The 14211-nt window shown below is 36.2% G+C and overlaps 1 protein-coding gene across 4 annotated transcripts in view; it reads right to left on the bottom strand.

Annotated features, from left to right (window-relative positions):
- kcnh1a (potassium voltage-gated channel, subfamily H (eag-related), member 1a) overlaps positions 1-14211 on the bottom strand; it is a 45369-nt gene that overhangs the window by 20005 nt on the left and 11153 nt on the right. For 2 of the 4 annotated variants that reach the window (XM_043263096.1, XM_043263099.1), the window contains 2 exons: positions 11863-11889; positions 10128-10557 (listed from right to left, as the gene is read on the bottom strand). In XM_043263096.1, coding sequence (XP_043119031.1) covers positions 10128-10557; positions 11863-11889 — 457 coding nt within the window. The remainder of the gene's footprint in view (positions 1-10127; positions 10558-11862; positions 11890-14211) is intronic. The other 2 variants (XM_043263098.1, XM_043263100.1) reach the window with 1 other exon arrangement.

Below are 14211 nucleotides of genomic sequence, written 5' to 3'. Positions count from 1 at the left end.
ATTATATGTTACTGACGTTTAATTTTTAAAACCAAAACAGTGCTTTAGTAATAAAATTCAGCTGAACAAAATTTCATATCCCTGGAATCGGACAACTGACTGAGAAACAGATCAATTCAAATCTCTTTTTAACTGAATCCGTCAAATCATTAAAAGATTTGCCTCAATGTTTCAATCACAAATTAGACAAGGCTACTTGTGTAATAAAAGCTCATCAATATGGAAATATGATCTAAGTGAATAATGAATTCAATTTTGACCTTTTATGAATCTTTTATGGTGTTTTGTTATTATAAAGCTTGACAGACCCGGTCTTTAATCATTTTCATTATTATGAAAAGAATGTTTCTTTTGTTTCTATTCTTCACAAATTCCTTTTGTGTTTCATGGTTTTTGGAATACCATGAGGGCTGAGTAAATGATAGCAGAATTGTAACTTTTGTATGAGCCAGAATATGTAAGTGAAGTGGAGCCGTGTGATTTTGAATGGAGCGAGGAGCAGTCGTGATTTTTACTCGCTTCAAGCGTGCTCCACCACCGCTCCATCACAAGTACAATTCATGCCAGCGACCCGTAATATAACTGCATATTAAGCAATAATTCACATGTTAAACATATTTCGCTCGCGTGATAGAGAAGGATCGCTCAAACCAGAAAGAATGTGAAGGCTATGATGATTTGAGAGGGAAGTTATACTGTCCTAGTTTGCCCTTCTAGCTACTGAATATTTTGAGGTGAAAGCATATGATTTAAACAGGTATAACACTTATTCACGCAATCGCTCTCTCATAATGCATTTAAAGAAATGTAATCTTACGTGCTATTTCATCTGTATCCTGTTTCTAGTGAGTGTAAATCTGTAAGAAATACAGCGATGCGTAGCTCAAATAATTGGCACTCCTGTTATTTTATTTTCTTGTTCTAATATACGTTATGAGCAGAACTGTGATATTTCAAACATACTGAAATACTTCAGCCGTGGATTGAATCTGGAGCGAATCTGGAGTGGAGTGATTGCGAAATGCTCGGAGCTCAGATGAAAAATAGTTGCCGCTCCACTCTGCTCACATATTCTTGTATGAACTGTCCCTTTAAAGGGGTCATGAATTAAGAAATCAAATTTCCATTGATCTTTTGAAATAAAAGAGGTCATTATACTTCAAATTAAAAATGCATCCTGTAAGTTACAGAACTCTATAGACCTTTTTTCATCGCTTCTCCGTGGAGGGTTCCACAGTGGTGAGTGACTTCCTGTAGAATGCTTCGAATTTCCGTTTGCTGCCACAGTAATGGTAATAAGCTAAAGAATTCCTTAGTACTTGTTTTTTGCGTACCAGAAAACCTGTCATTTTTGGCACTATGTGCATAGATTTCGGCACTCATGTTAAAAAACTGTTAAACTGTGTGTTCTTATCATTCTGTGCACAAAATCTCATGAACTTTGCCCCGATCGGGATCTGTTTATGCAGATGTGTGCTCATTTGTTTTCATTGCAGATCCTCTAGTTGCTTCAGGTCATCTTCTAACTCATTAATCTATGACAGGTCCTTTACTGCAAAAAGACCAATAGCCGCCGCTGTATCCCTTCTAGCCTTAGCCTCAAATCAGACAGAAGAGTAGATTAACTTTGGTGCACTTAAACTTCTGCAACTGAAATAAAGCTCCTTCTGATGTTCATTTATATTCATTTCGTGCTTTAAATAAATATGAATAGATGATCAGTTCACATGTTTAAACTGAGGCAATACAGTGATCTGTCACAACACATTGCCACAAACCGGTATTTGTATTTCAATTTATTTAAAAATGACGTTTGAAAGCTGAGAGTCATGAGACCTTGTTTAATATCAGAAATAACCTCCTCTTTTGTGTGTTGTCAGTTTTGTCTTTGCTCTGCAATGTATTTTTTATTGTGTGAGCACAAGTGTAACCATAGATACATATGTAAACACTGCTAACGTAAGTTCGAAGCATCCTCCCTACATGTACCCTCAAGCCATAATGGGTCATTTGAAATATAATATATATGTGAAAAAGGTCTACAAACACTTTCTTTCTAGACTAAAAACAGTTTATATTGAAGCAAATCTGCCAACATGACAGGTTGTGGAATGTGACACTCTATGATGTAACAGTGTGGCTAAACCCCGCCTCCACAGAAGAAGATCGCTGCTATTTTAGCTTCAGCCCCTGATTCACATATATAGTCTAAATATTAAGAGAGGCAATGCGCAATTCTACAAAATAAAGATTTTAATCTTCAGCCTTTGTTTTGGAGGTGCATTCATGAGAGCACCATGATGCATACGTATGGTGCTACTGACATAACCCGGTGTGCCACATTTTTGTAGGAAGACCGGGTCATGCACCGGGTCATGTCAGTATATGTATGCATATTGGCAGCTTTCATGAACATGCCACCAAAACAGATGCGTAACAGAAGAAAATGTTGAATAAAGTATTAAACATTTAGTTTTTTTTCTGCCAAAAAGTATTCTTGTTGCTTCATAACATTCCGATTGAACCACTAATGTCACATGGAATACTTTGACAATGTTTTTTGTACTCTTCTGGGCCTTGAATGTGTAAGAACCCTTGCTGTCTTTGGGAGGATCAGAAAGGTCTCAGATTAAATCCAAAACATCTTAATCTGTGTTCTGAAGACGAGCAAAGGTCTTACGAGTTTAAACAACATAAAGGTGAGTAATTAATGACATAATTAAAATTATCCCTTTAAGGGAGAACAGAAAATAGCCTATTCTACATTATAAGTAAAAAAAGGCAGTTCATGAGGTTTACAGTGTGTAGGCAATTTTTACTGTTTATTATATCAGTCAGTAAAGTCACTTCTACAATACCCTTCTGTAATGTTTCACTATGACAGAGAAAGATGTGATTGAGCGTATTACTGGACACTAAATTGCTCACTAAAACTTTGTGATTGACACACTAAAATTCCTCCATCCACCCTGTTTCTCTCTTTCACACTCTCATTTACTGTTCCCCTTAGCACAGCTAAAGCTGAGGTTTCATGAATTTAACATCTTTTCTAAAAATAGTCACATTCGGGTTATTCTGTTCCTCCTGAAGTACACAACAATTCAAACGAGGAAACGGCATATCGAGCATGTGATTTAGAGGTGAAACAATGGCACAGAACCACAATAATCTTACTTGCGTTCATATAGCAGCCTTAAATCCACCAAACAACATGCTTTTTCCGTGTGCTCGGTATAAAACATGCAAGTTCAAGTCATTAGAAGAGAAGCAAAAATCAGCACTAAACCCCAAGGGGACTGTCCTGAGATCGTACTGTAAAGCAGGACTCATTAGTGAAAACGTATGCATTTTTCACAAAGTTTTGTAGATCTGATGTTTGTACACCTGCTCCGTTCATTAGAAAAGTGCTGCGGCAATTGTCTCGGCATGACACATTCGCAATAAACTGTTTCGCTAAAAGACACGCACATCACACCGTCTGCTTGAGCTGGGCTGCTGCCAGAGATGGCGAGAGAGAATGAGAGGTAGAGCAAAGAAAAACACGGGGTGGAGGAGATAAGCCTGTGTTAGTGTAATTTGATTAGAGCAGGTGATTAATTGTACTGCCAGCATAATACTTGGGCTCTTCCCTCCATCTCTCCCCTCTCTTTTGTATCACCCCTTTGCAATGCCAATATTTTATTATTAAAGCATTGTTTAAAACGAGTTAAAATAGTGAAAACTTACTCCTGACCATAATTTCTGAAGGATCACGAATTAAGACTCGAATTAAGATGCTAACGAACAGTAACATTTATGTTCGAGTTCAAATCATAATCTCAAAATCATGATCACTCGAACTCTTTAGGAAACACCAGTGCTTGAACGGCAGAAATAGAATAGTGTTAAAGTTTGTTAAAGTTGAGGTTTTAGGCTGTTGTTTTGTATAAATGAAATGCTGCATCCATCACGTGTCATATTTTCAGTCAGCTGCGCACAGTAATGTGACAGCTAAATGGAGAGACAGATGACAGAAAAAAAATCCATACAGAAATGATTCTGAATAGAGTATGCAAATATTATTAAATCAGCACTGTCACTTATTATTTTGACTGTTGAACATTTTGAAAGTCAGAGGGAGCTTTTCCAACTTAAAGTGTTACTCCACCCCACGTCGTTCCAGGTCTTTGGAACACAATTTAAGATATTTCTGATGAAAACCGAGAGGCTTGTGACTGCCAAACAATTACCACTGTCAAAGTGCAGAAAAGTGAAGTTAAAAACATTGTCTGAATGCTCCATCTGCCATCAGTGGTTCAAACATAGTTAGGTACGCTGTTCTGTGTTAGTCGCAATGGAAAGATACATCTTGTATGTGTACAAACAGCGTATCTTTCCACTACGTACGTTATGTGCATCCACCGGATGCTCACCAAATGGCAACATTATAATGGTGACATTATAAATATTGAATAAAGTCGTTATTTTTGTTTTCTGTCCATACAAAAAGTATTCTCATAGCTTCATAACATTATGGTTGAACCACTGATGGCAGATGGACTATTCTGGCAACGTATTTTATACTATTCTGCACCTTGATGTAATTGTTTGGCAGTGAATGGGACAGTGACAAGACTGCCAGTTTTTATTCAAAATATCTTAAATTGTGTTCAGAAGATGAACAAAGCTTTTATGGGTTTGGAATGACACAGGGGTGATTAATGTGAAAATGTTCATTTTTGGGGTTAAGTAGCGCTTTAAGATAGATGCCTAATGTAGATATTATCTACAAAAGAAAGTTTATACAGAGACTGTATAAATACATTACAGGTAAAGTATACCTGTAAGAAAAACATAAAAAAAAAAAAATCTGAAAATCAGTACATTTGCAATTAAGGGAATGTTTACATGACAACGTACTAAAAACTGAAAACTGCCGTAATATCTATGTCAGGCCAGAGGTTGGCCATCTCATGCTGTAAAAAAACACTACACAAACATATTTAAGGTCTATGCATGTGCAAGACGTCACTGTTTTTACAAATTTGCATTTTTGTAGTTTAATAATTTCTTACTGTTTCAGAAATGTGCACTTTGAAACCCATTTTCATGCATTTCAAAACACCACTGTCATGTAAATGAGATTCTAGATGAAAATTCTATCATGCAAATGCCCCCTAAGTTTACAGATATTTCCTTCGACCCTAAAGCACAACACAATGCAAAGCCTAATTCAAAACCAGTGCAGGGAATGAAAGCATATTAACACAGAACATACAGACTTTTCTTAAAGTGTATGATATAAAAGTAATTAAACCTCTAAAATTCGGCTTCAATATTAATGTGTTCGTCAATCATTCAAATGTAATTATCTAGTCATCATAATTATAATTCAAAAGAAAACATCTTACAATTGAAACCAAACAATTCAGTCCTAATTTTGACCCCTAGAAATTCAGATCTCTTCCACTAATCAGCCATTACTAACTCATCCATTGCCATGACTGATAGCAACATTTAATCTGTTTGTTCAGAAGCACCAATTATCCTCATTAGGTAGCACACTCATAAATAATAGCCACAGCTCTGTGTCTTATCAGTTTATTTTTGCTCAACTAGTATAGCAACAACATATATAGTATATATGATATATTTCATTACCTTTTCATTACAATATACTGTTCCATTACTTATATATATATATATATATATATATATATATATATATATATATATATATATATATATATATATATATATATATAAAAAAACAGTAGTTGTCACTATTATTGAGATTAGTTTGGTGTTGGTCTTTTATTATTGGGTTTGTTCCTTGATTATAACTGTAAATGAGAAAGAGGTAGAAGAGAGGGAAGAAAAGAGGGTAAAGAAAGTGTACAAAGTGTATCTGAACAGATGAAACGAGTCCTTGTCAAAAGATTCCCTGTGGCTGTGACTCCATTACAGGAACATGTGACAGAATATTTAATATCTTGACATCTCTGCTTCCAATTGAACTTGCATCATTGCCTACAAAGAACCATGTGACATCTCTTTCCGCTCCACGTTTGCAAACACTGTAAATCCGTATCAATGTCAGCTGAAAGGTTAGGATGCCGGGGAATTTGGCCAAGGTAAATTGATTAAGCACCAAATCTACTGGAAAACAGGCTCACATTCACTTAGGCAATAAAGAACGGATCAGCCATTCAGGTGCGCTTTAGCTTCCCATTTCTGGCTGACACGTTCAGTTCACTCTAATACTGACGGTGACGGGCATTGAATATTCTGTCCAGTTTACTCAGCTCATAACTCTCAAAGTCACTCTTTGTGCAGAATTATTTTGTTTTGTTTTTTTTTATTTCTATTATATTTTTATTCTGTTTAATTTTTAGGATAAATTTATCATCTCTTAAAACAGCACCACACACTATTTCATCTGCCTGCTCAATCTTCAGTGCATAATTTTTAAAATATCAGAGTTAATTTAAAAACTTAATCTGTCAACTTCATAACTGCAGTCTATGAGTAAATGAGGTAAAGGTATTGAGTTAGGTAACTTCCATCATTATTGCAGCAGCATGGCCTGGATCCTGCATCAGAGAACACTGGATTTTCTAGAGAATGTCTGAGTTCTGTTTGAGGCTGTCTGTATTAACTAAATGAGATTCTTGTCTGTAAGTTTTATGGAGAACAGCTGTGGCGGTATTTGCTGTAACCAATTTGCTGGATGCTGGTTTGTAAGTGTAGTCCTGACTATTTCAGATTTATCTGCACCTAAATGTTACATGGAAAAAAGCAAAATGTAGCTGGTTGTTTACAAGTTGTTCAGACAGCTGCTTAATAGACCTTAGTAAGGGTAGTGCCCTGTTTTTGATGGGAATTTTTAGGAAAATTAGGCTGTAATGAATTGAACTAGCATGAATAGAATAAAAAAGGAAGCACACTGAACAAAAAACAAACAAAAAACAATAAAAGGGTTAGTTCACCCCAAAATGGGCTTCACCCCAAAATTCTTTCATTAATTACTCAAGCTAATGATGTTCCAAACCATAAGACCTTCGTTCATCATTGGAACACAAATGAAGATATTTTTGATGAAATGTAAATACATCAGTAAATCTGTCCACGTGACATCAGTGTCTCAACTTCGGTTTTGCAACGCTACTAGAATTATTTTTTTTGTGCAAAAAAACCAAGAAAAACATAATTTAGCTAAACACTCTTCTCCCCCGAGTTACGTCTTCTGCCATTTTAGAGAGTATCACAAATGCATATGTACCTGGAATGTATGCGTTGGTCCTGGGAACGTTTCAGTTTTGTTGCTGTATATGGAGGGTCAGATGACTCTCCACTGTCACCAAAAATATCTTCAATTGTGTTCCGAAGATAGACAAAGGTCTTATGGGTTTGGAACGACATTAGGGTGAGTTAGTAATAACATAATTTTCTTTTAGGGGTAAATTAACCCTTTAAAGCTGTAATTTGTAAAAACTAAATACACGTAATGTATGTCCTTTATACAGTGTGTGCCATTGTACAGACTTTATTTAATGTCTGTTTCCTCACAGCCATTTTTATCCATGTTAAATTCAATACAACGTCTAACCTGACTGAAGTGTACTGAGAGAGCTTTTGAGAGAAATCAATCTTAAAACATCATGTTAAACTAAGCTAAAACCTAATCGATAATCCTAATCTAAGGCTTCGCCCGTTTTGTGACATCGCAACCTGTGCACATGCAGTGAAAACACGTGAGGAGTATTAATACCTCTCGAGGAAATTAGAGAAAGAGGACGTTAATCTATCAATCAAACATGGCAAAGCGCGAATATTTCACAGTGTTGCGATGAATTTGCGCGTGCAAGCCTCATAAACGCATATCTAATATGTATGAAGTCATTAGCTGACAAAAACTCCTGCAGGAGAAAGATGAAAGCTGCTACATGTTTGTCACCGGCTCAAAGACCTCTGCACGTGTACATCAGCACATGCACGCAGGCGAGCTTCGGAAAGGTATATCTGAGGAAAACAAGCCAGGCATGTGTGTCTCTACCTGTTAGTCTGTCTCAGTCGGATTTACATTTTCTATCAGTCGTTAAACTCGTGCCCCAAGCTAGCGGTTGCCGTGGCAACAGAACAGGCATTCCAGCACCTGCTGCCAGCCTTGTTCCCCGAGCAACCCATGAAATCAGCATCTGCACTTCTGGTTTTGTTTCAAAAGAAGAGACTAATTTCGCTCACAACTTCTCTAGACTGTGGTATAAAGCCCTTGAGAATGATGCAAACGGTGCTCCAATCAAGTGTTTACACTCGGCGCTGATTTAAACTGTCACTATAAACATGATGAAACATCAGCAGGATTCAGAAATTTGAAATGCGCTTGTGAAACAAAAGCCTGTAAGTTTACATTACCTTGAAGCGTTTGAGAACAGACTGCGATGTGATGCCAGTTAAACATTTTCATCAACGGTTGTTAAATGAGCATAAAACACGACTTATAGACTATTATGTAATGCAACGTGACATGAGTTTGAAAAAGAAATGCCTGTGAGCTTCATTGCTAGTTCATGCTATAAATTTACATAGATTTTTTTTTCCTTGTGTAATTATGTGATTTGAGTTTCCTGCGGCCATCTACACATTATAATTACGGAAAACGGATGATTGTACAGAAATGTTCAGTGCAAACTGAGTCATCAACATTTTTTAACTATTTTCCCAGTCTGGGTATTGCTAATTATTACAATCTCATAACATTGTATCTAAATAATTAATAAAACTTTATAATAAGGTAGTATAAATAGCATAAATATAAATAAACTAATGTTAAATAATGAGTTTTTTACACATTTTGTAATGAAATAAAAATCCTAATGTTTATTCTATGTCCAGTGAATAATATTATTAAATAGAACTTTTGATTTATGTTCATTTTAGCAAATGTTGGAATTGACATTAAATCGATTAATGCTTATAATGCATTTTTATTGACAATGTAACGTACTCCAAAGCACATAACAATTAACATAACAGTTAACAAATGCATCTTTAGCTAACACAAACTATCAATGAATAATACTAATAATACTGTATATATATAATAATAATGCATGTGCAGTAAAAACTGAAATCAGCTGTTTATCTAAAATAAATCGCCACATTACACTGCACAGTATGAAAACAGATGTTCGTTTTAAGATTTTATTAACCATACATGAAATTTGATAATGATGAAATTAATTAAAATATACATTAAATGATCTAAATGAATCTCTAGAAAAAAAAATGTTTTCCTTTATTGTGACAAAACGGCCTTGTTCTTGTTCTACGGTAAAAAGGTTTAGTTAATTGATTTAAATTGTTTTGCTAACAAAATCTCACACATGAATTCTAGATCCCACCTCTGAACCGAGTGATGTTCTGCACTGTATGATTGTTTGCCCAGAAAGCATCTATGTATGTTTACTCTGAAAATAAGCCTCTCACGAGGGAGTTTCACCATATAAATAACAGCGTACTGGCAGCTGGTCATGTTTAATAGCACATATAATGGAACTGACTCATTTTCCTCTGAGTGGTGAATCACAGCTCAATGGCAGTGTGATCTGCGAGAACCCCGTTGTGGATGACCCTGCGGGCATCATCTCTAGAGTCAACGCTCCATTATTTAGCTCATCTGCCTTCGTAACAAATCACTGTTCAGAACCAAATGAAATGTAGCTGCCTCAGTCAGCAAAAATGGTCACAAATGAATCAAAACACAATTGAGGGGGGTAATATGATCAGAAACTGATCATTTCACACTGGAAAATATTACGGTACCTTCTGTAGCTAAATCCTTTTTCTATGCTAGCCAGTTAGAAAACTTTACCTAGCGGATTTTGCTCCCAAATGACACACAAAACCACATTTACATTCGCAAGACATAAATATATGCACGTAAATAATAAAAAAAGTCTATAAACTGGACTAAGACTTGGCCCTGAACCTGCTAGCTGAACTAGCTGCACTAGTTACACTACTAGTTACTAGTTAGTCCTTACAAGCACAACAATTACTAGTTCTCATATGATAAACAGACTTGTCAACGCTATGTTTTTTCATGCATGTGTTTAAAAATAAGTAAATAAAGCTTTTCAACTCACATCCAATCATCATCATGGCCACAGCGAAGATCTTCTCCCCATCTGTGGTTGGAGCGATATTTCCAAAGCCAATACTGGTCAGGCTGGTCATGGTGAAGTACAGAGACGTGATGTAGACTGAATCTTTTGTAGGCCCACCTTCCCATCTTCCTGTACCGCTGACGTTGAAGCGATAGGGTGTCCCGATTGTCTCACCCAGCATGTAAAGCCAGCTCTCATGGCGTACTTTGTTATTTTCCTCGTCTATGACCTCATAGTCTCCAATGCTGTACCAGATGCAGGCCAGCCAGTGAGCCGCCAGCCCAAAGACGCAAACCAGCAGAACCAAAACAGCTGCACCGTACTCGATGTAGTGATCTAGTTTGCGAGCGACCCGGCCCAGACGCAACAGCCGAACCACCTTGAGTGAACTAAACAAGCTACTGATGCCCTGTGGAAGAAAAAGAAAGATAATAATTAAACATACAGCAAAAGGTGTTTTCATCCATCAATCAAAAATAAACATTATAGGGCCGAAGCGATTCAGACACTTTTTCTCGAGTCTAAATAAAGTGCATTGTCTCTCTTAGCACAGATTCTCTGCATTTATAAATATGCACAGGCGTCTGCCAAGCAAACCCTCTGAAATCAACAATACAGAGAGCTGAAACAGCACCTAAGCAGCCAGAACAAAGAACTCCTCAGATCGGAACAAACACCCTGGAATATATTCAAAAATAACCTAAGTGTACAATCTTTTTCTAAAAGTGTAGAATTTTTTTTTTTCTCGTCACCAGCATTTCTGTGATCCTTATTCTGAATAACAGAAGAGGAGTTGAAGCACTACTAGTCGTAGTAATGACTTCATTTTGAATTTGGATGAATTGTTGCCTTATATATTATATATTCCTTATTAGGTGAACTATGAGCACATGTTCATGAATAAAAGAGCTTTCTTGAGTGCGCTGCATGTCAATAAAACAAACTACTATACACACAATGACATCAATAGTACAGTAGAGACTTGCTTTAGGGAAATGGCCACAACTGTAACATTAAATATGTATAATACTTGTTTTAAATATTCAAGTCAAAATCACCCTATAACCCAATATTGTGTATGTTTTATTTAGTTGGGTAGATCTTACAAAAACAACACTTCTTGTGATTTCATCAGTTCTCTTCGAAGAGACGCTGAAAAAGAAATTAGGTGCTTTCATTTTAGACATTTTGCCGTTTTTTAAAAAATAAAAGATTTGGGGATAAGACATTTTGGATGGTATTTTTACTCAGTATGTATAAATCCTTTATTAATGGTATAGTTCTCCAAAAAATTTAATTTCACCAAAAAGTACTTCTTTTATGGTGCTTTTTGGGCTATGTGGATCTTAAAAGATGAAGTCACATTAAGTGTTGTATAAATCAGAGTGGCCAAAAATGTTTCTAATTTGTATAAGAATTCTGTAAATAAATAATAACAGTATTTTTGAAATATTCCTTAATACACCCTATCAGCACATTCTCAAAGTTACACACACTGACAAGCACACAAACAGACAATACGGTTTAATACACACCAAACAAACATTTTAAATGACAAAAATCCATTAAAACAAGATTCTGTTGACCGATTTGATTAGAAACATGAAATAATACACTATGCTCTAATACTGCTTTTGGTTTACATCAATGACTGATTGATGCCCTGAGGCACAGCATATCAATCAAATGCCGAGTTTTGAGATGAAAGGCCTACTTGAGTGACAGCTCGATGATTCCAGTTCTTCATTCGCCCACAACAAACACAGGCAGTGCAAGGGACATGCAAAAAGAAAGAGGGATGAGGAGAAAAAAAACAAAACAAAAGAGAGTGACAATGGTCAACAGAAGAATACGTGAACAGTCATTGCAAACAAAAGCATGGCGCTTTGAATCAAGAGTGAGAAAGCAGAGCCTGGACCGTTAGTGAGATCACAGGCATCGCAGACATTAATAATCAAGCTTCCGCTGCAAAGGCAATGCGAAACGATGACAGATGTCTCTGTGAAATCAGACGAGGGTTATGCAACATAAGATAATTATGCAAACGAAAGTTTTGAAATGAAACACCTGAGGAGGATTTCGATTATTAAAAACCACACAGTTTTCGCTGTAGGCCATAAATATATGCACCTGCACCAGATGAGAACAGAAAGGGGTGTGTGTTTATGTGTGTGTGAGTGTGTGTGCTTGTTCCTTGTGTTAGTCCTTTGAGAGAAAGCAATACTGGTTGCATTCCAATTTGCATTCTCTTATTCCCTAAAACTGTGTTCTCCGCGTCATTTGCAGATGACAATGTGCACACTTTTGAGTATGTGATAAGATAGTGTGCCAAAGTGTTTTACTTAATCATAGATGTTAATTTCCCATTCAAGCAATTTCAGCAAACAACAATCTGCAAAGCACTAATACTGCCTTTAGGTTATGTTGGAATAATGATATATTTATGAGAGGAACACTCATTAATGGCACCACAATGTCATAATTACCAATGAGAAGCTGTGGATTTTCTTTCAGCGTTGAGGGCATGTTAATTATGATGGAAGGCTCATTGATATTATTCATAATAAGATTGTGATAAATCTTGGTAGACAATACCGTTCTCTGAGGCATTTTATGAGATGACAGGCTTGTGTGGCAAAACTACATTTCCCATCATTTCCTGTGGCATCGTATGAATACATGCACAACCTTTTAAAACTTTGGGAAAGTATAGATTTATCTATTTATTTAGGAAAGATGCAAGGATTGCATTCATAAGAGTGCATTAATTTAGTTTTTCCATAACAAGCAGCATAGCTGTTTTTAGCACTGATCATAAGATTCAGAAATCATTTTAGAATGATTTCTGAATCGTGAAGTAATGACACTGAAAATTCAGTTTTTACATTCATATGGAAACTGGTTATTTTAAATTGTAAAAAATATTTCACAATATTACAGTTTTTACTGTATTTTAATAATAATACAGTAAAATAAATAAATAAATAAATACAGTCTTGGTGGTCGTAAGAGACTTCTTTCAAAAACAAAAAATTGTACCAACCCCAAAACTTTTAAATTTAAAAAAAATATATTTTCTTAAGCTAATGCTAAACTCCCTCTTTTGTCTTTATCAGGTAATAAAAACAACAAAGAAGTTAAACTAAAATAATGTTTCTATTTCTATTCTGCCAGTAAAACAAGTTCCTTGTATGTGTAAACATACCTGGGAAAAAAGCTCATTCTCCTTCTGTTTCTATTTTATTCTAACCACCTGAACACACATCATGTCTATATTACGATTTCTGAACTCAAAAGGAACATCAGGAGGACAGCATATTCCCAACTTTGCATTCTATACAGCATACTGTAATATGGGCAGTGGGAATTGAAATCTAGCCATTTCTTCTCTTTGCAGATGGCTTTTCACCAATGAAAATCTATTCAAAAGCTGTACTTGCCTTCTAACGTAAATAAACAAATTTGTCTAAGGTTCACCCCGGTGTGAACTTAAGTTTACCAGCCGCTTCCTCTGCTGTTTCAAATACAAATCAATCAGAAAGCAAACACCAGACAGAGTGCATTATTCTCTATCGCAAAGTCGTCACCTCAGGATCTAATTCGCCTTGTGTTGCATAACTCTCTAAGGATGCCGTTATTTATGGTGGAGCTCTGTTCTTTGGGCTGGTTCTGCTGAGCTCAAAGCCCGGCAGCGTGCGCAGACAGATCTGATGAGCTTGATGTAGCTGATCACGGTAAACTGGTGCTGACAGCCCCTCTGAAAAGGCATATGCCCAGGGGCAAGATGAAAGCTCGGATCCTGCATATGCGCGTGTGTGCGCGTGCAACACAGTGGAAGTGGGAGGGAAGAGCGTCTGAGTGGGTGAATGCACTGGTATCATATTCATTTGTAACTCAAGTTTGAGTGTGCGAGTTAGTGTGTGCGTGTGTGTGTGTGTGTGTGTGTGTTTTACAGAGAATCACGAAAAAAAAATACAGAGATTTTTTGTTTACTGTTTAAAGTGATAGTTTGCCTCGAAATGAAAATTCCATCATCATTCTTTCGCCCTCATATCAGTCCATA

The sequence above is a fragment of the Puntigrus tetrazona genome, chromosome 17 (assembly GCF_018831695.1).
Source record: "Puntigrus tetrazona isolate hp1 chromosome 17, ASM1883169v1, whole genome shotgun sequence".
NCBI classification, from domain to species: domain Eukaryota; kingdom Metazoa; phylum Chordata; class Actinopteri; order Cypriniformes; family Cyprinidae; genus Puntigrus; species Puntigrus tetrazona.
The sequence above is the reverse complement of the archived record's forward strand: the minus strand, read 5'-3'. Positions and strand labels throughout refer to the sequence as shown.